The 26,762-nt window shown below is 42.8% G+C and overlaps 1 protein-coding gene across 12 annotated transcripts in view; it reads right to left on the bottom strand.

The window, feature by feature from the left end:
- The window catches only part of SOX5 (SRY-box transcription factor 5), a 595,693-nt gene that overhangs the window by 237,012 nt on the left and 331,919 nt on the right, over window positions 1-26,762 (bottom strand). For 9 of the 12 annotated variants that reach the window (XM_063155718.1, XM_063155717.1, XM_063155720.1 and 6 more), the window contains one exon: window positions 1,416-1,647. In XM_063155718.1, coding sequence (XP_063011788.1) covers window positions 1,416-1,646 — 231 coding nt within the window. In that variant the 5' untranslated portion in view covers window position 1,647. The remainder of the gene's footprint in view (window positions 1-1,415; window positions 1,648-26,762) is intronic. The other 3 variants (XM_063155723.1, XM_063155721.1, XM_063155722.1) reach the window with 1 other exon arrangement.

The following is a 26,762-nucleotide window of genomic DNA, read 5'->3' as shown; positions in this document are numbered from 1 at the left end:
ACTGACAGAAAAGTTACAGCCAATTTGTAAACAGGCAAGAGCTGTGCAGGCTCTGTGCTCACAGAAGAGCTTTGTGCAAGTTCCTGGTGCTGGGGACCATTCCCTGCTCCTTTCAGCCATTCTGAAAATGCATCAGTGCTGGGGGCTTTCCCTGCACCTCTGAACCTTTCTGAAAATGCATCAGTGCTGGGGGCTTTCCCTGCACCTCTGAACCTTTCTGAAAATGCATCAGTGACCTTTCCCTGCACCTTTGAACCTTCCTGAAAATGCATCAGTGCTGGGGGCTTTCCCTGCACCTCTGAACCTTTCTGAAAATGCATCAGTGCTGGGGGCTTTCCCTGCACCTCCGAACCTTTCTGAAAATGCATCAGTGCTGGGGGCTTTCCCTGCACCTCTGAACCTTTCTGAAAATGCATCAGTGACCTTTCCCTGCACCTCTGAACCTTTCTGAAAATGCATCAGTGCTGGGGAGCTTTCCCTGCACCTCTGAACCTTTCTGAAAATGCATCAGTGCTGGGGGCTTTCCCTGCACCTCTGAACCTTTCTGAAAATGCATCAGTGACCTTTCCCTGCACCTTTGAACCTTCCTGAAAATGCATCAGTGCTGGGGGCTTTCCCTGCACCTCTGAACCTTTCTGAAAATGCATCAGTGCTGGGGGCTTTCCCTGCACCTCCGAACCTTTCTGAAAATGCATCAGTGACCTTTCCCTGCACCTCTGAACATTTCTGAAAATGCATCAGTGCTGGGGAGCTTTCCCTGCACCTCTGAACCTTTCTGAAAATGCATCAGTGCTCCATGTGCCCAAACCCAGCTCAGTGACACTACAATGCCGGCAAGAACAGGGCACTGTTTTGTGTTCTTTAAGACACAGCCAGTTCTGGGCTTCCCCTGGACTGCTGCCTGCCATGAATGGAGTGCTCAGAGTCAGCTGTAGAGTGGAACTCACAGGCCCAAAAGCAGTGAGCTGATTTAATTCATAAGCACAGTAAATTTTATTGTGGGTATCTGTGACGTGAATCACGCTTCAGATGTAAGTTTTTAAGTCATCATTATTCGGTTTCTTTTTTCTTTTGCCTTCACGCAGTGTTTGAAGCTTCAGTGTTGCACAAACTTGGCACCAGGGCGACGTTTCAGACTCCGTGCCAAACGTGACTCTCACTCGCAGGGCTCCAAACCCGCTCGCTGTTTGCTGAACACACACACACACACACACACTTGCAGCTCACAGCAGCGCAGCTCCCACACTTGCAGCACCCCAAATGAAATGCCAGCAGGCCAGGGGAGGGACAGCCTGCACGGCTGCCCAGGATGAGGGGAGCCCTGTGCCCTGCACTCCCCACCGCGGGCAGCTCGGGGTGCCAGGCTGCTGCAGAGCTGGGAGCAGATAGAGCACAATAGAGCAAAGCCAACCTACCATTGTGCTGTGCTGGGAAGTGGGAGTCCTATGGCCACAGTTCTCCTGCGTCAGCAGAGAAACTGGCTGAAATTCCTCAGAGTGAGGCTTGTTGGGAAAACTCACATGCAAGGGAAGGTGAAAGGCTGGGAGCCCGTCACTCTCCTCTTCTCCCACTTTCTGTCTGCTTGTCACCATGGCTACCTCTCCATCTGCTTCCCCATACGGAGAGGCTGGTCGCTTGGAAGACATCCTGGAAGGAACAAAAGAGGAGAAAATAATGAAACCTCCAAATAAATCCTTAATGCCGTCATTGTGTGGTTAGGGGCCATTGTAACAGAAATGCCTTTTTTGTGCTGGCAGAGAGCAGGAAACCATCCAAATACCGCTGCAAAGCACACACAATTGGGAACAATGGCCAAGCAGGTAGCAACAGAACAGTGCCTTGTTTGTTGTGAGAATAATACACTAATATAGCACTCCCTTGTATTCTGGCTTCTTAAACATGAAAATTCACCTAAGACTGCATAATGAAATGCAATTCCTTTTAAAAAATACCCATCTAGTTTTGCATTTGCAAGGGACTCTATGAAGACAGAATGTCTCCCGATAGAAGCCATTGTCAACCTAGCTTTTAAGGAATAATCATCTGCATCTCATTATTGGCCACAACTGATAAAAAAAAAATAAAGTAAAATAAAATACAACACAATAAAAGAACTTGCTAGCGGGCCAAAACGTCTGTGTTTACAAAATTCCACCCATGTGAGCAACTGAGTGCTACAGTCATGCTGCAAGGATCTTTCCAGGTCTGCAGACCTGACATAGTTAAGCAATTAAACATTTGGACATTAATAATCTAGGCTTTTTGACAAAATAAAGTCAGGGGCTTTGAACGAAGGTCAAGTTGAATGAAGATCTGCTATCAAATCTATCTATATATCAAATTATTCCTTTCTATGGCTGGATCAGAAAAAAAACCCTCATGAAAATATAATTCATATCTGTACCTCCATAGAAAAGGATACACAAGGAAGATACCTAGAGCACACATTGCAAAACCCATGCAGAAATATTGACTTGAAATTCAGGCCTACATTGTGAAGTTTTTGATAGTGTCTGATAGAACATGTTTATCTTCAACTTTTAGAAACACTGAAAGAAATCTAAATCATGGGCAAATTCAAGCATCATTCAAGACACGCACCACTGAAAATCTTAGAGAACCCAGAATGCCTCCAGCTTGGTCTCCAAAATAGAGGGGGTACAGTGAAATGCAGACAAATTCTGGGATTAATTACAGCAACCTTGCTCATGAAAATCAGAGTATGTCCATGGACAGCCCCTGTGCTAACCAGGGGCACCTGCAAGGAGCAGAACGAGGAGAAATCCTCCAGGCACGGCCAAAAGAAGACGTGAAAAACAGGGAAATAAATTAATAAATAAAAATTAATAAATTAAATAAATAATAAATAAATTAAATAATATATATTAATATATTATAATTAATAAATTAAATAAATAATAAATAAATCAAATAATATATATTAATATATTATATAATTACATAATTATATAATAAATAAATAAATAAATAAATAAGGAAACTGAAGACTATTTGTATGCAAAAGTTAAAAAAGGGGCTGAAGTAACATTGCTCCTCCTCAAAAATGCCGTATTTATGATTCTTATGACCCCATTTTTTTATTCTGCACTTAAAGGGCTGCCCTGGAAGGGCCCAGGAGCTCGTGAGCCATGTGTGGGGCTGCTGTGGGTGCAGCATGTCCACAGGGTTTGGCACATGGAGCACGGAAAGGTTCTCAGCAGCAGTCAACTGGGTCTGAAAACAAACAGCCACTTTAAACAGCCCTTTGTTAAGACTTATTTTGCTCCTAATGATCTCATTTTGAGCCTTGCCTCCTGAGCCAAGTTAGATTATATTAAAAAAGAAAAAAAGGGGAAAAAGCCAGAAAAACCACCAACAAAATCTCAGACAAAAAAAATCCCTACCAGAACCGACATGCAGCTGCACATGGGCTGTTCTGAACAGCACCTATTGCCAGCGCTCAGAGCACCAGTCTGTATTTGCTATTAATGTCTGCCTCAGTCCAACAGACTAACACTTCATACATCCTACCTGAATTCTGTCTTGTAGGCTTCCCCACCTACGTGTCTGCAGCAAAGCATATGCACCAAGACAGAGATCACCAGAGAGACTCTTACTGGCAGTTTGCTACTAGCCCACTGAATTCAGCATTTTACAGCTACGTTTGATGTGACAGATCTCAAACCTTCTGCAGAAACCACACAGCTCCCTTCTAAAGTTAATGTGAATTATTCATATTTTGCATTGTACTGCACCAAGATCGACATTTGCTGCTGAATTTAAGTTTTTTGGTTACTCATTTTAATAGTACTTTAATAGAAGCCCGAGCATTTACAAAATCTCTCTGAAAATCAGCACCAAGCAGTTGTCTCAATTTTGGCAAACAAAAAGGGACGGACACAAGATCATTACTCAATTATTCCACAGTCATTTTCTATACTTTAGAACAGTTATATTTGATAAAATGACTGAAAACACTGTAAGCCACGCACAAAAGCCCCCACTGCAATTCACTCTGACAATAAATTAGAGAGAGAGGATGCCTTGCTTTGTATTGATGATTTGGATTATACATGCATGATATACTCAAACTGTGTCAAGAACTCCTACTGCTGTTAACCTAGAATAACACAGATTCTGTCACTTTGCTTCACAAGGAAAGTTTGAATATCACGCTGAAATAAAGCTCCTCTGTTAACTTTGGATGTGAATACAGAGTTTCAGATCATCTTCCTCTACTTGTCACTGTTCCCAACAGGGATGAAATAATTTTCTGCAGGGAATTTATATAAACAGACAAGGAAGATAATAGAGGTGTCCACCTCCACGCACTTGCAGTAACAGAGATTATTTTGCTTTTGATCTAAAATGGAAACCTACACGTTGGATTGTAGACCAAACTAAAGTGAAAGCAGAACGGGCAGAAGAAACTTTTCCTTTTGTCTCTAAAACATCCAGTTCAAATTACAAGCCACGTGCCCATCACCAGCCTAGGAGATTAACAAATCACTAAAATGGCTAAGGCAGCAAAATTGAGCTTTAATCTGGGTTGTTCTTCCAAGAACACCCAAAGAAATGGTCACACAAACCTGGACAGCTCAGCCATCAAATGCAATTTGTGTTCAGGCAGCTCAGTCCACAACCAGCCCGAGTCAGACAAAAATCACCCTCACAGAAATTTCTTACTCCCTATGAACAACCAGGAAACTTCCACAAGAAAATGAAAGATTTAAATAAATAAATTAATAGATCCACTTTTGGAAATGTCTTCCTAAAGGATAATAACTATCAAAGTCTATAGTAGCAAAGGATCAAATAAATCTCTGAGAGGTTCCCAAGTAGAAAACGTGAAACAAGGAAAAGTCATCTACAAATGTCTTTGATCATTTCTACAGCTTGATTGGTCCATTTCCCAAATCTGACATGCCCCCACATCATGCATCCTCTAATACTCCTCTTTTCATAAATCTTGTTTATGCTACTGAGCTAATGGCAGCTCTTAACAGATTCCACATCTAAGATGCAAGCAGAGTTCCCACCACAAACAACAAGGAAAGGGAAACAGCTGAATTCTGAGCAGCAACACGACCTGAAACCGAGCTCTTTTAACCAGATCTAGACCTAATGAAGTGCTGGAATTATCCCATCCTAACAAAGGTCTGCAAACATCCTGGATCTGCCCTCAGTGATAACACAACAGTTCACAGCTCATAGGGCTTCAAGATCTTCTCCTCAAATTTAAATTCAGCATGGTTTTCAGTTACATCACTCTGAAAGACAATTTACAATGGATCAGGAAACACCAATTTATGGATAGGATTAAAAAAAGCACCCCCAAAACCCTAAGATATAACCCAGAAAAGTACAAAAGTACAAAAGCAATAGAGCACACCAGATTCCAAATGTAGATTAAATCCGTTGCAACTTCATTGTTTCAAGAAGAATTGCATTTTGAAATGCCATTAATCACTTCTACTGAACAAAAACAGGTAGGTGGAAATCTTTTAGAGGACCTAAATCTGCAAAGTTCTGATGCACAGGGACACAGGCTGTACCCAGGCCACTCCACAGACACACTGGAATTATGAAATGCATCTCCATATTTGAGTTTATCAGTGGTTCAGATGGAAATGAAGATTTAATTCTGGTGATGCATTCAAATTTGGTACTGTTCCTTGTAAAGAGACTTGTTTTCAGAAAGGCTTCTTAATATGTAGAAACTGCAGGCAAAAAACCCAAGCATGCTTTTTGTTCAATTTTCATTGAATAAATGCTTTTCCTGGTAGGAAGAATGTTTTTTCAGGGAAGTAAAAACCTCATTGTTCTAACTCATTCTTATCCAACAAATATTTTATGTGATTCATATTACAACAGTTTCTCCAAATATTTCTTTATGCCCTTCAGTTTGTAACAGACTCTTTGTAGGCCTAAAGTGAGACCCTGTGTCTGTTGATCTCAGAGTTTTTGCATTGACTTCAGCATGGCTGGATTTTCCCACTGGAGCAAATAAGAGCTTCACTACATCCACATGAATTGTTTCCTACACTTATTGGTTCCATCCAAATAATTCCAGGCTGCTAAATATGACTATTTTTCTTGCTTGCTTTTCCCCTTGGATTCAGTGTCTCACAAAAGTGATCTTGCCGTAGCTGTATTTTTTTTATTATTACTATTTTTAAGAGAACCTCACTTAAGTGTCCCCCACTACATCTCCATTTGTTCATTGGTTTTGGTTCATTTCATCCATGATCGTACTCCCCAAATAAACCTGAAGTGGTGTTCAGTACTCAAGGAGATAGTGCCCTCTAGCACACAACCTGCATCCTCTCCAATTGGATTGCTCCTGCCATAAAATTTAATAAATTTTGTGTCATAAAACTCTAATCTTGTTACATTAAGCAAAATACCTCAGAAACATTTCAGATACCTACAAAAGCTTTTGGAGAAGGGGCTTATCCATGTCTTCAAAAGTGTCAAACACAGACGTGTCAGGAGAAAAAGATATGAGGCCATAAATCTTAACTTGTTGGGAGTTAATTAAGGGATTCATCAATCACTGCACAGCTCACCCCATACACACACAGGCAAAATCCCGTCACAGCAATCACATAGCCCACAGCAATCCACAGGTTAAAAACTCCCCAGGCCCCTCTCTTCTGACTATTTATAAATGACTTGCTATAATCTAGCATTAAGACCTGTAATTATAAACCAGCATTAAAACAGGCCTGCAAAGTTATGGATAATTATAGCTGGTACACTTTTAAAAGAAATAAAAAGCTTTTCCATTCAAACACGGGCTTTACCTCTCTGACAGCTCCAAGTCCACAGGATGTAGAAGGATGATTTAAACTGTATGTCAAAACTCTGAGCAAGAATCCCTTTTCCCCCTTATCAAGGGAGGCATTGTTGTTCTCTCACCATAGCCAGGCGTGAATGCAGCGGCACAGCCAGCTCTGAACCAGCATGGGAACATCACCTCTGAGCTCCTGTGGCAGCCACAAACCCTCCTGGGTTCAAACCCCTCAGCCCTGGGTCAGGGATGGAGCAGAGGACGAGGGGCAGAGCAGGGATGGAGCAGAGGATGAGGAGCAGAGCAGGGATGGAGCAGGGGGTGAGGAGCAGAGCAGCACCAGGGATGGAGCAGAGGATGAGGGGCAGAGCAGCACCAGGGATGGGAGCAGAAGCACCACCAGGGATGGAGCAGGGGATGAGGAGCAGAGCAGGGATGGAGCAGAGGATGAGGAGCAGAGCAGGGATGGAGCAGGGGATGAGGAGCAGAGCAGCACCAGGGATGGAGCAGGGGATGAGGAGCAGAGCAGGGATGGAGCAGAGGATGAGGAGCAGAGCAGCACCAGGGATGGAGCAGGGGATGAGGAGCAGAGCAGCACCAGGGATGGGAGCAGAAGCACCACCAGGGATGGAGCAGGGGATGAGGAGCAGAGCAGCACCAGCCCAGCACCAGGAATCTGCTCCTGAACACGGCCCGAGTCCAAATCAAATACTGAGAGCTGAACCAGTCCAAAACCTTGCCTGGGATTCAGTCTCTCTCTCTGCAGGGATATTTACCTCTAATTACAGCCCTTGTTGGGAAGCTGCAGACTGCCTTTCCGCAGGAAATAATTACGATTGCAGACAGCAGCACTGCTGCATGTATCTAATGTATAAGCACACACACGTATGGATGCATAAACACAAGCTCATACAAAATGTCAGCAATGCATCTGCCTCATCCCTGACCACATGTAATGCTAATAAAACAGCTCTTCCTCCCAGGTTCACTGAAACTGTGCTCTCTCCTCACACACAGCCCTGGCAAGAGGTGCCAGTGAACACTAACAACAGCTTCCATTCTGCTTTGGCCCCAAAGTAATTCATTATTTATGTACACTGAATAACTAGTACCTCTAAAAAAACCAACTCTATTCATTTTGACAAGATTACTTGTGTAATAAGGTATTACTCAACATGAGTAAGGGTGGCAGACTCCCACACACTGTCCCACTGGGAACTGCAAGCCTGACTTGTTTCTACACATATCACTAAAAACAGACTTCATTTGGCAATATCTTTGAGTCATTTACAGCCGGGTTTGGAATTCTTCACTGAAGTAATTCCACAATTAAAAAAAAGAAAAAAGGGAAAAAGAAGCAAAAGTCTGTAATCTGCTGATCAGTAAAAACTGTGAGTGAAACGTGCTCTAATCTGTCACTCATACTGAGGTGGGATAATCTGTTAATTATTACTTTCTAGGATCACATCAATCACTTATCTTTTAAAGCATACCTACGCTACAAACAACTGGTGCTGTTCAAATGGGGTTTTGGTGAATAAGTCAACTTTGTTAACATAAGATCACTACAGCATCACCTGAGTAACATTTCTGCGCAGCTGCCTATTATTGGAGCTGCCACAAGTAATCCTATGCTTAGGGACACCCCATAATTTCCATTTCACTGGCCTACCTTCTCCCTTTGGCTTTCCAGATTTCCCTCTGTATGGGGCAACTTGAACAATCTCAGACAGTCCCCTCCAGTTTAGAGGATTCTGAATATAAAATGGGAAGGTTTAGGAATTTGATTCCTTAACCGTTTTAAATTTTAGTGTAATATCAGCAGCCCAGCTCATAAACCTGATATTCCACATACTGTGGAAACTGGTTTTTGAGAAAAGCTACTGCTCCAAGTTCCAGTGGTAAATAAATAGTTTCAATTTGACAATATTTGAACCTCTCAAATACTAAAGTTGTTAAAAGTGTCCTTCAAGCAAAAGTTAACAAAGTCCTTTTTTATTAGAAAAATGAAAAAAATTCAAAAAACACTTTCTAAAAATTCTATACCATCAACTGAAATTTTATAATCTGCATTTTCTTGCACTTGCAAGGAATTTATGCACAAAAACACCACTGTAAAATCAAGTCTAGCAAAAATCCATTGTCAAAAAAAGTTCATGCTGAACATTCCCACCATGTGCTACACAAAGCTTTTCAGGGACTTTTTGAAGCAGGTAACTAGGAAAGACTGTGCAAGAGCAAGTTTTTAGTGAAATACCGTGGCCTGAAAGGAAGCAGCCTTCAACCAAAACAGAACTTGGAAGGTAATGAACACACTCCTATCTGCTGTATTACCGTAAGGAATATTACCTAATTCTTCCATAGATCTCAGAGAGAGTTTGCATCTCACTGGTGTGTGCTAAGCAGGAACATTCAGCAATCCACCCAGAGACACAAACTCAAAGGCAGCTTCAGCAGGAGAACCTGTGTGCTCATGATTTGTGTTTGGCACCTGCCCACTTCATCATCATTTCCTTTTTCGCTCATCCGTAATATCATCTAAAAGAGCCAAAAATCCAGCGAAACGTTTTTAAACCAGGACGAGATTTGAGCTCCTGCAGAGTGTGTTTCCAAGGGGTCCAACCCCCGAAGCTGTGAGTCTGGAGCCCCTGTCCAGGGCAGGAGAGGCACGAGGCGGTGACGGCGGCACCGAGCGCCGCGGCGTCAGGGTCCGCGAGCATCCACCAGCACAAACTCCCAAACAGCAGGATGCAGCCACTGTTGATGTTTCACGCAAACTGAGCCCGATCGCTGGCTTCTTTCATGCAAAAGACTCTGCTTGGATGATTTTGAATTAAATCCACAAGCTCATTTATTTTCCAGCGCATCCTCAAATTAACTCTGGCTTCCTTTCCTTCCAGCCCCCAACCTTTCAGAAACGTACCCTGACGCTTCAGCTCCTCAAACATCTTGCTTTTCCAATTATTTACTTATTATACTTTTTTTATTATGATGTAAAATTTGTCATCATGCCGCCACAAAAACAGCAGAGCTTTGCTTTTATGTTCACGTGAAGTTTTAGGAAGGGCTCGCTGCTGAAAGCACTACCTCAATCACTGTGACATCAGGGAATCACCACTCCTCTGCCTGCTGAACTGCAAAGAGGATCTAGTCAAATCATTAGAGATTGCAAGCCTTGAGATTTCACTGCACAAACTAATACCTGAAAATGACAGGAAAGTGGTCAGTCCTGCTGCAGACACTGAGTGGGAGACACAGGGAATCCACACATCACACACAGACGTGCACACCTAATCCCCACTGAGAGAAACGAAGGCAAGGACTTGAAAGGGCTCTGAAATTATGACAATTATGGCTGACTTATTACAGAGAAATGTGAGGAAGATGGGCTCATTTTGGAAAGTTAGTGAATATTAAAAGTTTTGCAGTTTTGGGAGCTTATTCTCAGTCATTTGCAGTACCTGTCTAATCAAGCTGACACTAGTTTTTCTTCAAGCATTGTTAAATGATTAATAACTTTCAGTAGAATCAGTATCAATAACAAGAACACTCCCGCAAAAGATGCCCAGATTTCAGTGAGAGGAGCCATTATTTTGACTGAGACCATGGTAGAATGTGACACAGCTTTTCCACTCCTCCACCACACCATTGTCTGATGTGAGTGCCAAGCAAACAGCCACTGAGCTTCAGCTCCCCTTCTCCTTTTCCCTTTATTTATTTAAATTCTAAACTCAACAAATGGTATTTTAACTATTTTCTAAGCAGCACTTCCTCTGCAGAGTTTGTGTGTAATCACAAACCAGAAACACAGAAACTTTTAAAAGTTTCTTTTTTTCTCCATTTCACTCTCAGTTTCTCTACTGTTAAGTTCACAATAATAACTTTATACTGCATTTCTGTTTCCTTCCAGTAAATCTACATACAATTACACTAATAAAGTGATTTTCAAGGTACCCACTGGTGTTTACACATCTGAATTTGCAGAATCATTCTACCTTATCATCCAACTCCTGCTCCAACCATCACTTGCATCCACATTTGCACTATGTCAGCACTTTGTAAAAAAAAAAATAACAAGAAACCCAAAGACCCACAAGCAAACATGAACACATCCATCCACAGGTGTCCTGCAGGTTTCCTGACCAAACTGATCATGCCAGTAAAGCAGATAATCACTGATAGCACAAACTTGCATCACTGAAATATTGGGCCTTTAATTAAAGTTTAGTGGGAGCAGAACTGAGGCCTCACAGAAACCATTTGTACCTTTAAGAACTACACACAGTGAAATCAGTTCTGCATCTGTGTGTGTGGTGAAGGCGGCTATGAAAAACAAAATAAACTTAAGCAGAGCAATGTCTCTAATGGATGCAAACCCTTTCTTCCCAACAGGTTAATTCCAGCTGCCCAGAATTTTTATTATTCTTTTTTGTTCACATGATCCATACGCGTGCTCCTCCCTTTCTGGAGGGTTTGCACATGACAGGTGCATTCTTGGCCCAGGAACAAATAATCCTGGAGACCCCAAGAAAGAAAAATCAAACTGAACTTGAAGATAAAATCACAGGGAATAAATACATCATTGCCTTTCCATTATGCTAAAAAAACACCACCAAAAAAAAAAAAATTTTGAACATTTATAACGTGCAAGCAATTTGAGGTAGGATTTTCAAAGCTGAAAAGAGATTGTTCCAAAGCCCAGATGTTGCTTTTCAGAAACCAGTGAAAATTGCTGCCTCGGAAAATTACTCTGAAATACCAATGGAGTAAAACAAAAATTGTTTAAATAAAAATAATTCTACTCAGACGTTCTGCTATTCCGAGAGAGAAAATGAACTTTTTTCAAGTGTTCGGGCGGTTTTGCATTCCTGTCTCCTACTTCAGATGATCCACACTCACAGATCATCTCTGGCCCAACAAAAGGGGGATAAAACAGGAAAAATGTGTGGCATGATGTGAGGGCTCCTGCCTCACTGGCTGTGCACACTGCACTGAGAATCTGCTTCGGCTACCTCAGAGCTGTTGTACTCCTTTCCAGGTTTTATTCAGAAAAATGTCAGAATTAAAGTTCCACATTAAAAACAGGGGTGGTGCAATCACACACCTGCTCACTCACAGCAGGGCTGTGCAAGCCCTTTCACAGCTGTAATTTTCTGATTTCTGAGCATCCATGTTCCATTTCCAGCACTACTGGGCACTTTCCAGAACCTGTGCTACATAACCAATGCTTGCACACGCTAACACACTTCCTCATGCAGGCACATGGATTGACTTAAAGCTGATTTTTTGCTTTGTTTGATTCTGAGATACACCTGTAAAACCGCAAGAGAAAAGAACAATCACAACCAGCTGATAATTACCCAGCTTAACAAACCAACTCCAGACACTGCTGGAGCTGCTAGGTAAGAAAAACACAGCCATGTAACACACATTTATCCCTGCACAAATGAGTGCACATTGGCAGGCAAGGTAAAAACAAACCAACAGACAGGAAAATGGGAAAGCCCTCTGAAAATGGGAGACCCCTCTGAACAGACAACTCTGAGAATCATAGGGGGCCTCAAATATTCATTCAGAAAAGCTGCAGTGGCAGGCACGGCACTGCAAGAAGCGGTCTACCTAAAAAAGCTCTGCAATCTGTAGAGTGGGATAGAGAGGAGAAAAAGCCTGAAGGGAACATCCTTCCCCCAAGGAAACTCCAAGGAACATCCTTCCCCCTTCAGAGGTTTTCTCCCAAACCTGCCCTAACCCGGGACAGCTGGCTGACATGCTGCCCGCTGGCTGAGCCTGCCAGGATAAAGGAGCCTTGATGGAGAGAAGGAACCATCCATTGTGTTTGTTTATTTTACCTCCTCCACCACACGCTGGAACCCTTTTTTGTTTTTCCCATTACCAAAACCATCCCCCACTGAGAGGCCTTTGTGATCTAAAAGGGGCAGAGCCGCTCTTTCCCAGCACTGGCAAATTTATGTAGGAAGATTCATTCAAACACATCTTCAAATAAACATTTGACTCTTCCCCTCCATCACAGTGCCTTCAAACAGACTTAAAAACCACCATTAAAATGGTCTGGCCTGCAACTGCTTTTACTGAGGTGTGTTAGAACAATTTAGCAGTTTGAGGCACACATTGCCATGAAGTCCAACTTGAGATGACAGCAACAGTCCTCTGAAAAGAATAAACACACATTACAGTAAAGTAAACCTGGCTGCCATTGCCATAACAAGTGCTGTTACAGCTTTCTTGAAAAGACTTCTCCCACCAAAAACCATCTCCCTGCTGGGGATACACAATTATACTGTAAGTGAGTCTGAATCCAGATGTTCAGATCTAAAACCCCCAAGCCAGAAGGCTCATGAGGAAAGAGAACACTGCTTGGGAAATGAGGCATTCCAAAGGCACCACTGGCCCCCAGGAGAAGGAGGATTCTGCATTCCTTCAGGCAGAAGGTGCTGAGCATCTCAGAAAATTAACTTATTTCTTACCCAAAAATGAACAACAAACTTCCTTACTTCCCACTTTTTTTTTTCCTCCCTTCTACACTCCCCACACAGATATCAATTTTTGTTTTTCCTACATGAGCTACGTGGATTTGGCAGTGAGAACAATTCAGCCATGTAAAAATGCAGACCATTTTTACATACCTGAATTGTATGTAAAAAGGGCAACAGAAAACCTTTTGATCAATCTGAAGGCAACACCAGAAAGAAAACTTCTGTATTGGAAGATGCCCATGGTCACTCTGTGGCACAGCTGCAGCATCCAAAGCAATTGATCAGGAATGACAGAATTTAAGTTCTCTCATCAGCTACTGCATTTTGAAGCTGCAGAGCTAAGTTTCACAGAATCACAGAATATTCTGAGTGGGGAAGGGACCCACAAGGTTCTTTGAGTCTGACTCTCAAGGAAGTTCCTACGTGGAGTCCTGCCAATAGACTGCAATAATGTTTTGTTTTAATCTGATGACTATATTTACATTAAAATCCATTCAACCCTCTTTTCTGGGCAGTGATAATTGAAACCAAACAACCCAACCAAAAAAAAAAAAAAAAACCACAACAAAAAACCCCAAACGAACAAAAAGCCTCAAACCCCAAAACCAAAACCGCAACAAACAAAACCAAACAAAACACATTAAAAAAACCCCCCAAAAAATACCGAAACAAAAAACCCCAAAATAAACCCTAAACAAGCAAAACCCCCTAAACACAGCGTTTAGCAGGAAAATGTCACTGCACCCTTTTCACTCGTGCCCAGTTTCACTGGCTGGCTTTTGTAAACCCCTCCCTTGTACAATTTGCTCATCAGATGCACATTAATTTACCTTTCCCCTCTCTCCTCCCTCAGCCTCCATCTCCATGCTCGTTTTACAGGGGAGGATCAGAAAGTGCAGCTGTTACCAAGCTGCTGACCTCACCCTACCTCCTTCCCACCCCACATGGCAGAATATAAAGCACAAGCCAGATTTTACAAGATGTTGAAGTGCCAAAACCATAGTTTGCCTTGCTGCTAAGAGAATTTCAAATATGCTTCAGATATAAAGATACCTCTAGATTTCTGAAAATCTGACTGGGAGCCCATCTCTGGCTCCAACACATCTATAAACTCATCTTATTCCTCTCCTTTCTTGTACCCAATTTACTAGCAAACTTTCCATACTTGCACTACCCTTCTCAGCATCCTTAACAGCACTTACCAATACTAATTACCCTTCACACATCCCTTCTCCTGTGAAGTGAATCGGGATTATTATCCCCTCTGAAGTAAATACAGATTACTAACTCCTCTTTCCAGTCTGAGGAGATACAGAAGGGGCCCTGAAGTGGCCTGCACACCACAAAGTACAGAGGAATACTGAAGCACAGACCAAGTTCTCCATCCTGTGACAATCCAAACCTCACCCCTCTATTTGCAAACGATACCCTCAGCCCAATTGTTCCCCTCTGCTGGCCGATGATCAAATATTTAATGCATGCCATAAAATGAGAGTATGAACTCGGCAGCAGTGCCTCCTATTTGTCATGCCCCATTACTCAGACAGGGTGGTAACGTGCCCACGTGACAGTTTTCAATTTTATTATAGTCTCTATTTGCTCACTCACTTAAGATGTTTAAAGAAGAGTTGTATGGATTATCAGGCAGTCTGAAAAGTTCAGTTCAGAGCTCTTCAAACATATTCATTTTCATCTTATTAGCACAAGTAAAGTAAAAGCCTTAGGCAGGTAATTTACCATCCAGTTTATCCAAAGGGACTTCTAAAGGAAAAGTCAACCTTTGTAAATTGTTGGTGATAATCTCCAAATTGATCATTAATTATCAGCTGCTCCTAAGCGTTTCTTCCATCAGCAGCACTGTGAAAATAATAGATTTCTCAGAAAATCTGCCATTGTTGTCACTGCCACCTGTGCAAGCAGCCCTGATTAAACCCAGCAAAGTTCCAGGGCAGGCAGCTGCCTTGCTAAGGGAATCCTGTCCAGCCACTGCATTTCCCAGGCAGCTTAAAAATGAGTTATCCACCAAAAGAACGTATTTCTTACGAATGTTATATTTCACATTCTTTACCTTCCCCTGTATAGTAGCAGCCACAATTAATTTGAAGCCATTCAACTGTGCTTAACAAAGAGCACATTGTTTGGTACTGCCAAAGCCAAGCTGACACACACAAACTTCACCCTTCTTCCTCTGCAAGTCAATGCTTACAATCCAACAGTAAAAACTTGGAAAGATCATTCCAGACTTTGTCTGTGAAAATGAACTCTGGAGCAGACCAAGGGTTCACCATTCAGGTCCTCGTCACACAGGATCAGAGCAGGATTCTTCTTTTTTGTTTGCATGTCAAAATCCAATTCAGCCTTGGTGAAAATATTCTGACAGCTGCTCTCCAGAATTGCTGAGTACACACACTAAACAGAGTTCTCAGAATTTTGGGAAATACTGTGGCCAGAGTACAACACCTGACATTCCACTAATTGAGTTTATCATTCCACTGATTAAGTTCCTAATTTAATCCCCTTCAATGGACAGCCCCAGCTGATTTTGCTGCAGCAGCCATGCATGTCACACACCCATCATCACCTTTAGTGGGACCAAACACACCTGGCACACCCCTTTAAAATCCACCAGGATCCCAAAGAGGAGCACAACAAACTGCCAGTCCGACACCATTTAATGGTGTATTGTCATATCATAGTGAAAAGGAAGCAAAGAATTGATATTAGAGGGAAGATAAAGGCGGGTAATGAAATTTTTTAGAGACAGAGTATCTGGAGATAGTATCTAGAAAAGGCTTCATGGTTATAAAGCACGAAGTTTACTTTAGCTTGAAGATGGTCTACAGGTAAAAACACCCTGAACCAGGTAAAAATACCACCTGAACCAGGTGACTTGTTACCTCCATGGGCTGTAAGTATAACAGAGCAGCAGCTGAAGCCTTTCACACCTGAGGATGGCATTTCCATCAGCACTGCAGCACAATCTCTCTGGTTATGCACAAACTGAGATGCAGGCTAGCTCCACAGCTGGACAACCACGTCATCCTGAACACACACACACACAGAGTAAAAGAGTTCTGCTCTTTTACTGCTCACTGGATTCATGACCCCTGTGCATTGGCAGCAACTCCACACCAAGTCCTGATAATTGCAAATGCAGTGGGATCACAGTCATAAAGATGGAAAAACACAACAGCGCCACAGCTGAAAGAAGAACCATCCCTTAAAGATAGTTTTGCTCAGATGCTCTCAAATTCAAATAATTTGGGTTTACAGTTGCAGCCTGGGAGCCTTTAAATAATAGATATGAAATTTCCAGTTCAAAGGGCAGGAAGGCTGAAATGGAACAGAACCTTAACGAGAGATGAGACACAAATCTGGCAAAAAAGAAGGGAATAGACTTGTGTTTCTATCAGTGAGATGGTGCCAAGGAATGAGCTGCTCTTAGGAGCTTGGGCTATAAATACTTTAATATTGAGTAAGGAAAACCAAGGAATCCATCCAAACTATTCCATCCAAACTACTGAGGTGTGCTTCTGTTCTGGACAGGGGGAATTCAAATGGCACCACCTCCCTGAACAGCCCTGAGCACTGAGAACTGCCTCTCATACCCTGGCTTAAACTTCCAGGACTGAAAATAAAAATAAAAAAAACCAAACCCACACTCACAAGTGCAAGCAAAACACAGTTTAAGGAGAGAAAAGAAACGCTGTGATGTGATTTACAGGTAATTCTTTCCAGGAGAAGTACACCAAGACTCTCAATGTATGTTTAATATTGGAAACAAGATTTGTCATCAGCAAACAATTTAATAATCCAGTTACACGAGCAGTAACAATTCCTGGGCTGGTAATGAACACTAAGATATCAAAGTTGTCATCTCTCAAACAGAATCTTGGTTGATTTCTGTACATGAGCAGCCCTGATTAATTCAATTGTGCCCTCGGTGTGTTTAGTGCCTGTCTAGGTATGGGAGAAGGGAGTCTTGCAAAGGTCTCTCTGAGGATTGAGTGAGCTTTGAAATTCTAACTTGGGCCACGTTATATGAAATAGAATCCAGCTCACTTGCCAGGAAGCAATAAAAGAGAACGCAGTGAGCCTGCTCATGTGAATACATCTTAGCAGAATCAGGGCCCACTCGAGCCACAAGGGAGGAGAAACTTAAATAAAGCATTTCAGTATAAGCATTCTTTCAGCAGCTCTTAGTCTGTATTAGCAGCTAACATCTGAGGAAAGGAAAGGTTTGCTGCTTGGCAATGGTGTGGTGTTAATGTAACACAATCTGTTAAATGAAAAAGCAAAATTAATTCCAATTTGGTGTCTTCACATTTCACACTCCAGAGACTCTCATGGACTGAATGAAAGACAAGAAGGGGAAAAGAAAATTTAGTGATTTAAAAAAAAAATTTAATTGTCTCTTTCTTTGCATTTCACCCAATTAAGCCAAGAGGCAGTCTGAGGAGAAAATAAGAAAGGTCTCGGATTTTTATAGGTATTTCTCCCCATGTGGCCTGAGAAAAGTCTGCCTGTGTCCATCTCTCCCTGCCCACTCCCCCTCTTCCCCCTGTCTTTCCACAATTCCCATGTTTAGCTTTACTCCATCCTCACAGCAAGCAATGGATTAAGCAGAATTACTCACTGCTATGCCAATTAGGGGTGAATTAATTACAATTTTGCCTCCTGTCCCTCAAAAGTTGCAAGCTTGTCCACCAAGCTCAATGTGAAGGCAGGGAAGGGAAGAGCTCAAACAATCCAGAGTCTGCAGAAACCAACCCTTCCTCCTGAGCAGAAACCCAGCTTTTCCTCCTGAATAGAAACCCAGCTTTTCCTCCTGACCCATTCAAGCCTCTCTCTGCCCTGGGGGAAATGGATGTGAGCTCTTCTCTCCAGGCAAAGCACAGCTGGGACTCCAACTCCCAGGACTGGAAGGGGGCACCAGTAATTTTTCCTGTTTTTCAGTGGCATTGTGCAAGTTAATCCCTTAATATTGGCAAAGCACGCAGGGCACAGCAGAAGCACAAAGTGTCACCATCACCAGAATAAACTGGGGCATGTTCCACCAGGCTGCTCCCAGTGAAGCCTCCCTGCATCTCCATTCAGGACATTTCTGGTTTCCAGAGTTACACGCACACACTGTCCAAACCAAAAATCTACAAAGCCACACAAGGCCTCTCTTCCTCAGCAGCCCGTTTTCCCTTATTTATTTTTTTCTGAAAAAACACTTCCCCATCCCACCCAGCAGCCACATTCACTTCCAGGCTAATTACACACTGCAGGACAAGCAGCACCAGGCTGATGATGGCTTACAGAGGCAAGGGAAGGCCTAGGCAAATAAACGGGAACATTTCCCTTGGTCTCTCACTGTTTTCCACTTGGTGATGGATGGCAAAACCTGTACAGCCATACACCTTAAAAAGACTAAAACGATCTTGGTTTCCCTTTCTCTCTCATTTTTGCTACCCCTCCATACTTCCAGCAGCACCCTGCAAAGATCCCAGCACTTCCAGCTGCCGCTGATGCCAACAGAAACTCCGGGCATTTAATTCTGAGCTTTACAACATAGATTACTAATATCTCCTTCTGAATGATCTGTGGTGATTTTCTAGAGACCCACACCTTGTCAGTCCAACTGCTCTGCTGTGCCAGTCTGCTATGACCTGTGGCATTATAAAAGGACATTCCTGTGCAAACAGAACATGAACCCAAATATCACTACTGTCTTCACAGAATAAATGTAATGCTGCACCTTTGGTCAGATCACTTCATAAAGTGGAAAAGGAGAAAAAGTGCCCCATGGACTTGATTATAACACATTTAGAGATTTTTTTAATATAATTGTTCTGAAATTGTGGTTTTTTAACACACCAAAAAGTGCCACTAATTACCCAAAGGAAAATATTTCAGTTCAGTTCTCTGCCATGATTTGTTCCAGTCCATTTTTCATGTCTCTATAGTTTGTATCATTATTGACACAGCCATGTGAGTAATAACATGTATCATGCCCGTCTGTACACAGCTCATATACAGAAGAATAGGGTAGTTCAGCCAAATGAGTAATTATTAAGGGTATATTTTCAAAAAACAGAAATCAATTGCACATCACAGCCACTGACTGGGGTCGTTCATTACATCTCTGCTGTAGATCCTGCTCTGCTTTATAGAGACATGTCATTACCAAGAGGCAGTAAGGAAACACTGCACAAGTTTTAGCTCTCTGAATGACAAATATGTTAGTGTTTCACAGTGTACAACAAAAATGATGAAAAAAGTCACACAGAAAAAGGAAGATGGAGCAAGCAGCAGTGCTGGTTAGCTGGTTCAGTGACATACTGCTCCAGTGGCACCCATTCCTCATGCAAACACTCCAACTAAACACTGAGAGATGCTGACCTCATTATCTGAACACCCCAAATGCAGATGAAGCACAGCTTTGAACTGAAATACACACCTAGCAGGCATAAAGTGTTCTCAAAGTAGGATAACAAGACATTTTATACTAGGATGTTCAAGTGCGCTGGCCATAATGTGTTGCTTTAATTGTATACCCTCAGTAAACAAAAACAAAACAAACAAAAACAACAACAAAAAAAAAAGGTCCAGGCAAAAAAAAAAAGTTTAAAAAAATCAAAAATTATTTCATACCTCTTGGTCAGCACAGCAGTTTAGCCTGCCCAGTTGCAGTGTGTGAAGTGACAGCATTAATCTCCTCTTGTTTACTTTTCTGAGTGCTTTACCTCAAGACTAGATATTGAGAGGAATGAGTCTATGGTCCTACCTGGGCATCCTTCAGTGACTGCAGTGCAGAACTTGTTAGGTGTTAACCATGTCCCATTCCTTACTCTGCAGCAGCAGCAATTACCTTTTTTATCTTTTAGGTAATATTGCCTACATTTCACAGGACAAAATAAAAATATGCCTTCTAATTTGGATTATTAGCAGGATGAAAGTGCATCCTGTTACCCACTGGATTAACAAGCAATAGGGATGCTAAAAAAACCTGAAAAACTCCACACCAAAAGAAGCACAAACAATGACAAAAAGACTAAACTATACTCAAATGGCCCCAAATCTATTCTTTAACTGATGTCATGTACACCCATTTCAGTGTTTCACAATTGCTTCTTCATTCCCCAGACATGAAGTCATTCCAAGGGGACTCCAAGCTATGCTGTATTTTCCACGTTTCACTTCAATAAAATATTACAAATACGTTACCATGTAGCTGGGATTTTTTTTCCTGCAATCATCATAACAAAGCAATGTTTTCATAATCCCACCACAAACCACATCTATTACCTCACACCAGAGCACAATGTTTTGGCCATGCAGTGCAAATAGTAGGAACAGGCTCACCATCATCTTCCAAAATAGCTCTTTGGACACATTTCCAAAAAACAGTAGCGACAAAAGCCCTGACACCTCATTCCTTCCCTCCACCCCACAGTGGATGGGGGAAGAGTATTGAAACAAGCACAGAAAGAAGCTCAGAAACAAGCTCAGAAACAAGCACTGCCCTCTGCCCCTCTGTGCTAGGAACAGGCTCTGATCACAGCCATCCACAGCTAAAAATCACTCTGCAGTCCACAGGAAACTTCCCTAAACCTGCAGAAACTGCATCCACCATTTCACCTGGGCACCCCAGAATGAGGTGTGAGAAGAGCAGACTGTTTAATCCTCCTGTCTCACACGGCTTAACCAAGTCATGGGGAGGGCTGGGGAAACACCTAAAATACACCAGAAACGTAAGCAGTGCCCCGTTTTAATGTGAAAACGACACTGAAAATTACAGCAGAAAAAATTGAAGATGAGGTGAAAATTCTTTTGCTCGTGGCCTGATGCTTTTAGCAAGCCCAAAACCTACAGAACTTCAAAGGAATCAAAGTCACTCAAAGCCTAACAGAGCTGGCCTTTATTTATGTGTTCAATCTACTCTATTCCCTCCCAGACTTTACCCAAAATGGTTTTCAAGCAACTTACTGTTAATAAGGATTAAACCTACTTAACTGAAGTATTTCCAGAGATCACATCACTATCAGGCCTGATTAACAGGTCTTGAAGTCTACAGCAGCGAGGCTGCACTCCTCACATATTCTAAATATGACTATATATTTGTATTCTGGATTCCTTCTCAGTGAGAACCAGCGCGTGCAAAATAAATTCCACAATCCCACATCTCGTATACAAAGGGCATCACACATATCCTGCGACTTAAGCTATTCTCCTGAAATTATCTTAGTCTCACACAATCACACTTCAAATACCCCATATGTCCACTTTGGTTATCCCTCCTTTGAAAAGCTAATAAATGCGACACTGAGATGCAACTGCATTTCATCCTCCAGGAAGAATTCTCCGCAGTACTTTGTGCCAGGGAAAGCATCGACAGGCACGGCCAGCAGCGCTCGCACTTTATCCTCTGCCGTCGGACGGGCCCAGTCCAACGCCAGGGAAGGCAGCGAGAGCTGAGCGTTGTGTGCGGCGGGAGCTGGGCACGGCCCCACGGCGGCACATGGATGTGGGGCTTGTGCGGCGGCCGGGGCACAAGCGCAGCCTCTGTTCATTCACGCCGCCAAGGAGAGGAAGGACAAACTGCCCGCGGGGCTCCCGCAGCCAGGAGAGCCATGGCAAACTGCCCTCGTTCCCCTCTCTGACACCGAAACCTGCAAACACCAAACACTCACCTGCTGCTCTCCCCAGGTGTTTCTACAATTAAAAACCACAATACAAGACCCACCCCTGGTGCTGCACGGAGCCTCCTATTCATCCTCATTGTTTCTCAAAGAACAAACAGGTAATCTGCACAATGGCTCTCAGTCACAATGCACTTGTCTTGCTTTGCTGAACTCTACCTGATACAGGGTTGAAAAACAGCAAACAATTTATTTCAGGCACTCACTTGGATGTTTCACACAGACAAAAATAAGGAGAGGGGAAAATGAGCTCTTATTTTTCCCTAAAACATCCATGAAAGGGGTATATTTCCAAAGACACCGCATGAACCAAACAATTAAAAACACTCACAAGTGCCCCATAATTCCAAAAGGAATCCCAAGTGCTTTGCATGGTTGGCTCACACGCAATGTTTTCCCAAACAATTTTTGATTTCTTCATGGAAACCATGCACTCTTCCTACACACACGCTCATGCCTTCCTCCCGCTTCTGGTGTTAGATGTGACACCAGGATCTCTGAGGGTGCAGATGCTGTGCTGTGGGAGATGAGAAACCCTGCTCACTGCTGGTGAGCTACAGGAAGGAAGCCCTGTGGGAAAGGCTCAGCTGGCAGGCACAAAGCAGGGCACACAGCCAGAGAGGGGCTTGTACGTGGTCACCTCACGCATGGGACACTGATTGTTTGGGGACACGTGGGGACACCAGGTGACCCAAGAGCTGATGGGGTAAAAGGATGTGTGAACAGCAACACTGCAGTGCCAGGCAGCCAGAGAGAGCTTGCTTTGGGTTGAGTTTGGAACACAAAAAGGCTTGGTTTGTTGCAATAAATGATATTCTTTAAAGAATGAGGTCCATGTGTCTTTGCTCCCCATTTCTATGTTACACAGCCTTTTAAAGCCAGGCAACAACTTTTTCTGGAGACTTTCAAACCTGTACCCGTCCGGGGCTTCCTGGAAGGCACTGGATAAATGTAAACCTCCAAGGGATTCCCAAAGTCCTGCACTGACCCCAAACCCAAGGGATTCCCAATTCCTGCACTGCCACATCCCTGAGCTCACCTTGCCTTGTAGGCTGGAGCTGCACAGTCCAACACTGGCAGGCTGCCATCCCATTGCCATCTGGCACCCTGATATTGCAAACCCCACTTTATTTGGGATTATGGAAACGACAGGCCACAAGCAGGGTTGAGGTGCAACCATTAAACCTGGTCATTTGCACCCAGGTTTAATGCAGATGCAGCTGTAACCTGAAGGTAACACCAAAATCACCAGAGCATCCTTCTCTGAAAACCAGCCTCTCTCCATCTCAAGATTTCCACAGGTCCGAGGGCTAAACTTAGTGGGAAGCAGCAGTTTGCTTAAAACCAACACAACGAGACCAGAAAGAGACAACCAGAATTTCAGGGCTGCAAAAGAAACAAGAAATGAAAAAGAGAAGAAAAAAAAAGAAGAGAAAGGGCAAGATATTTGCTCATCTCATATTTAGAGCATAGGGAAAACTTAGCCTTAACAGAGTAAATCAAATTAAACATTTCAGGGGTCTGGCTTTAAAAGCTGCCATTTTAATAAAAAGGGGGACAATTGGGAGGTTGTTTAAAAACTGTAGCTGCATTCTCCTACCCTCTGCCTCCTCCTTCTCCCAACCCTTCCTCCCACACCACCAACTGCCATCTCTAATTTACCTTGCCATGCAGTCACTCCAGAAATCCCTCCCAACCACAGAGGACTGGAGGAATCTACAGAAAACAAACTGACAATAAACACGACTATATTACCTAAAGGGAGGAGGGGAAGCAACGAAAATTACCAAACTGTTGACATTGGTCAGGAAAACTTTCCCCTCTGAAATTTCAAAGAGCACGAAGGCTGAGCAGCAAAGGTCTCATTATGAATTCACTCAAAACTGGGGTTTTTTTTTTACAGAGCTCCTTCTCCCCATCCCTGAATACAGGAGCCCATTCTTGTGCAATCATTAGTGCCCAACAGGCTGCAGTTGCCCACTCCTGAAGAAACCCATTTTATGGCACACAACGTGAAGAGCTCTTCATCAGTCAGATGGTTGAACAGCTCCAGTGGAGCTGCTGCACAGTGACACTGTGGTGGCAGAACTGCCTTGCTTTCCATCCGGATCATCACTGAAAGGCCCTCAGAGCTCCCTTAAACCTGACAGGTTTATTGTTTTGATCCCCACCTGGGAGAGTAACAGGACTTCTCCTAAAAACACAGAAAGCAAGTCTGACTGCAAGTGGGGAGAATGGGACAGGGAAGCAGCTGAGGAAGAGAAAGGATGGGTGTAATACAGAGAGAGGGCTGCAAGTTTATCTTCTTGCTGGGACTGAAAGCATCAATACTGTTAAGGATTATTTCACACACATTTTTTAAAAGAGTTGGATTGTTGCTGTCCACACAGCACGATTCAAGTAAAACTATGAGGAGGCTTTTGAGTTTCCAATATTATCATAATTTTATCCATAGAAATCCAACTTTATCTGTCTTTCAGTATCTCAGACCTTCTCCACAAAAAGCCAGACTCAGGCTAATAAAATGTAATAGTTTAAAGCAGCACTGTCTTGAGACCATGTAACACACAGAAAATGAAATATTTATTAAAATGAGGACATAAATATCAATCAGTCCTTTTATTCACCCTCCCAACGTCTTGGAAGCAAACAATCCAGCCCTCCCTATAAACCAGCAGTACATTAACTGAGGAAAGCACCCAGAAAATTATGAACTGACAGAAGCAGCTCTCCAGACACAGCAGCAAGGACCCCTCAGCCTGTCCAAAGGTGTCACGAATGCAGGACTGACGTGACAGGGCAGCAAAGGGATGGCCAAACACAGGGGCTTGGGCACACACAGGAGCTGCCATTCTCGCCATCTTTTCCCAAACATGCACCTAAGGGAAAATACTATCAAGCCCTTTCAAAGAAGGACTTTCAAGGAAGAAAAGGAAAGGAGAAACTGTTTTGCCCTGCATATTTTATGGACAATTGCTAACAAAGAGCAAAAACTCCACAGATTATTTGTTTTTCTCTTATGCTTATGGGTAAAACATGAACTGGTCAGAGTACCAAATTCCCACATACCCAAATCTCCTAACTTTCAGAATTTATTTTATACAGCTATACATTTCATTAATAGGGTTTTACCAAAGGCTTTAGTCAGTCTCACTCATTCTCAAACTTTCAACAGACGAACTGGATCAAAATGATTGTATTATACTCCTGTAATTTATTGTATGAACTGTACTTTCCAGCACTGCACCACTAAAGGAAGCCCGTGGTCCTGGTTCAGAGCTGTAAATTCCGATCAAATGGGAAAGTGTTAAATTCAGAAGAGCTCTTGGTCCATTAACTTCCACGCTGATTTGACACGCTCTGCAGTGCTTGGGCAACAGACTCTGCCACACAACGTATTCCTGAGCAAACACTGCTTTGTGTCATAAACCATCTGGGGTGTCAGCTCCAAGGGCCACTCATCCAGCCTCCTCTGATACGCTTGGAAAGGCTGGGGTGCAGAACACAAACTTTCCTTCACTGTAAAATACCTTTTGCAAGGGTAAGGTGGATGCTGCCATCAGAGGAACGACGGCACACACAAAATTTTGGCTCAAAGGGCGTTGTTTGCATTATTGCACCGAAGAAAACCACTGGACAAACAAGCTTTCTGAAACACTAAGGTGCCAGTGAAAGTGATACCCTTCATAATCTGGACAGCGCTCCCTTTCATATCAGAGCCTATAGCTGCAAAGCTGAGTGCCAAGCAGATGGTTGAAATCTGTTTTGTACAAGGAGTGTGTGAGCACACGCGTTTTTTTTCAGATGGAGTTCTTTGTATTCATATTCAGGCCTAGGTTCCAGCCATCAAAACACTGGCACTGAAGCAATCATTAGCTGCACTTTAGACAACTGGCAACCAAGGTATTCACAGTTCTCCGCAAAATGTTCAGCTAATACCTCCCAGATGCATAACTAAGGCAAAAGATCATCTTCTTAAATTGGTATCAGTGCTCTGGATGGCCTTTTCAATAGACTGCACATGTATGTAAAAATCTATCGTATTTATCTCCTTTCTAAAATAATTCTCTGTTATGCTTTAAGTGTTTATAGCAGCTTTTCAAAACACAGGCTTCCACATCAAATTCCACCCAAATACAACAGCAGAAACTCCATTCATCTTGTTCTCATCTTTCTAAGAAACATCTAGCAGGAAATTCTGTAGGTAATTTTAAGACGAAGACTTTGTCTTTCTTATCTGATAACCATTTAGCTTATTTAAAAAGTAAACATCAGATAGGCTCTCCAGAGGAGTCAGTTCCAGACAAGATGAACCTGTTCCTGCTACCCTGCACAACTCATGCACCTCACCTCAGTCCATCTCTAAGTGGGTTGCTTATTACCACAAACAGCAAAACCAGAAAAGCTTACCAGCATGGGGCTCTGCTGTCTGCCTGGGCTTCTCATGGAATCAGTGAACAGGTGACAATAATTTGCCTGGTGACAAATTAACAGAGGTCACACTTTGGAAAACTGGGGTTATCAAACAAATGTATATTTGGAAGAAGGCATTTTTGTGCGGCAGTCTCTCTGTAGGCCTTGCTGGCCACAACTGGGAATTAGTACCTTAGGAAACACACAGTTTCAAAACAAAGATTGATTTTCTGTGCAGTGCCAAGTCCACTAAGGGCCAGATGTTAGCTCTGGCATAACTCAGGTAAATTTTCATCATGGCCATTCAGATCATTCTGATCTGCCAGGCATGCTTGTTGTTTAGGAGAAAAAGACAGTTAACCTGTCGTCAAAGCA

Source organism: Melospiza melodia, chromosome 4, assembly GCF_035770615.1.
Source record: "Melospiza melodia melodia isolate bMelMel2 chromosome 4, bMelMel2.pri, whole genome shotgun sequence".
Taxonomy (NCBI): domain Eukaryota; kingdom Metazoa; phylum Chordata; class Aves; order Passeriformes; family Passerellidae; genus Melospiza; species Melospiza melodia.
Note: the sequence above shows the minus strand (reverse complement) of the source record. Positions and strands in the feature narration are given on the sequence as shown.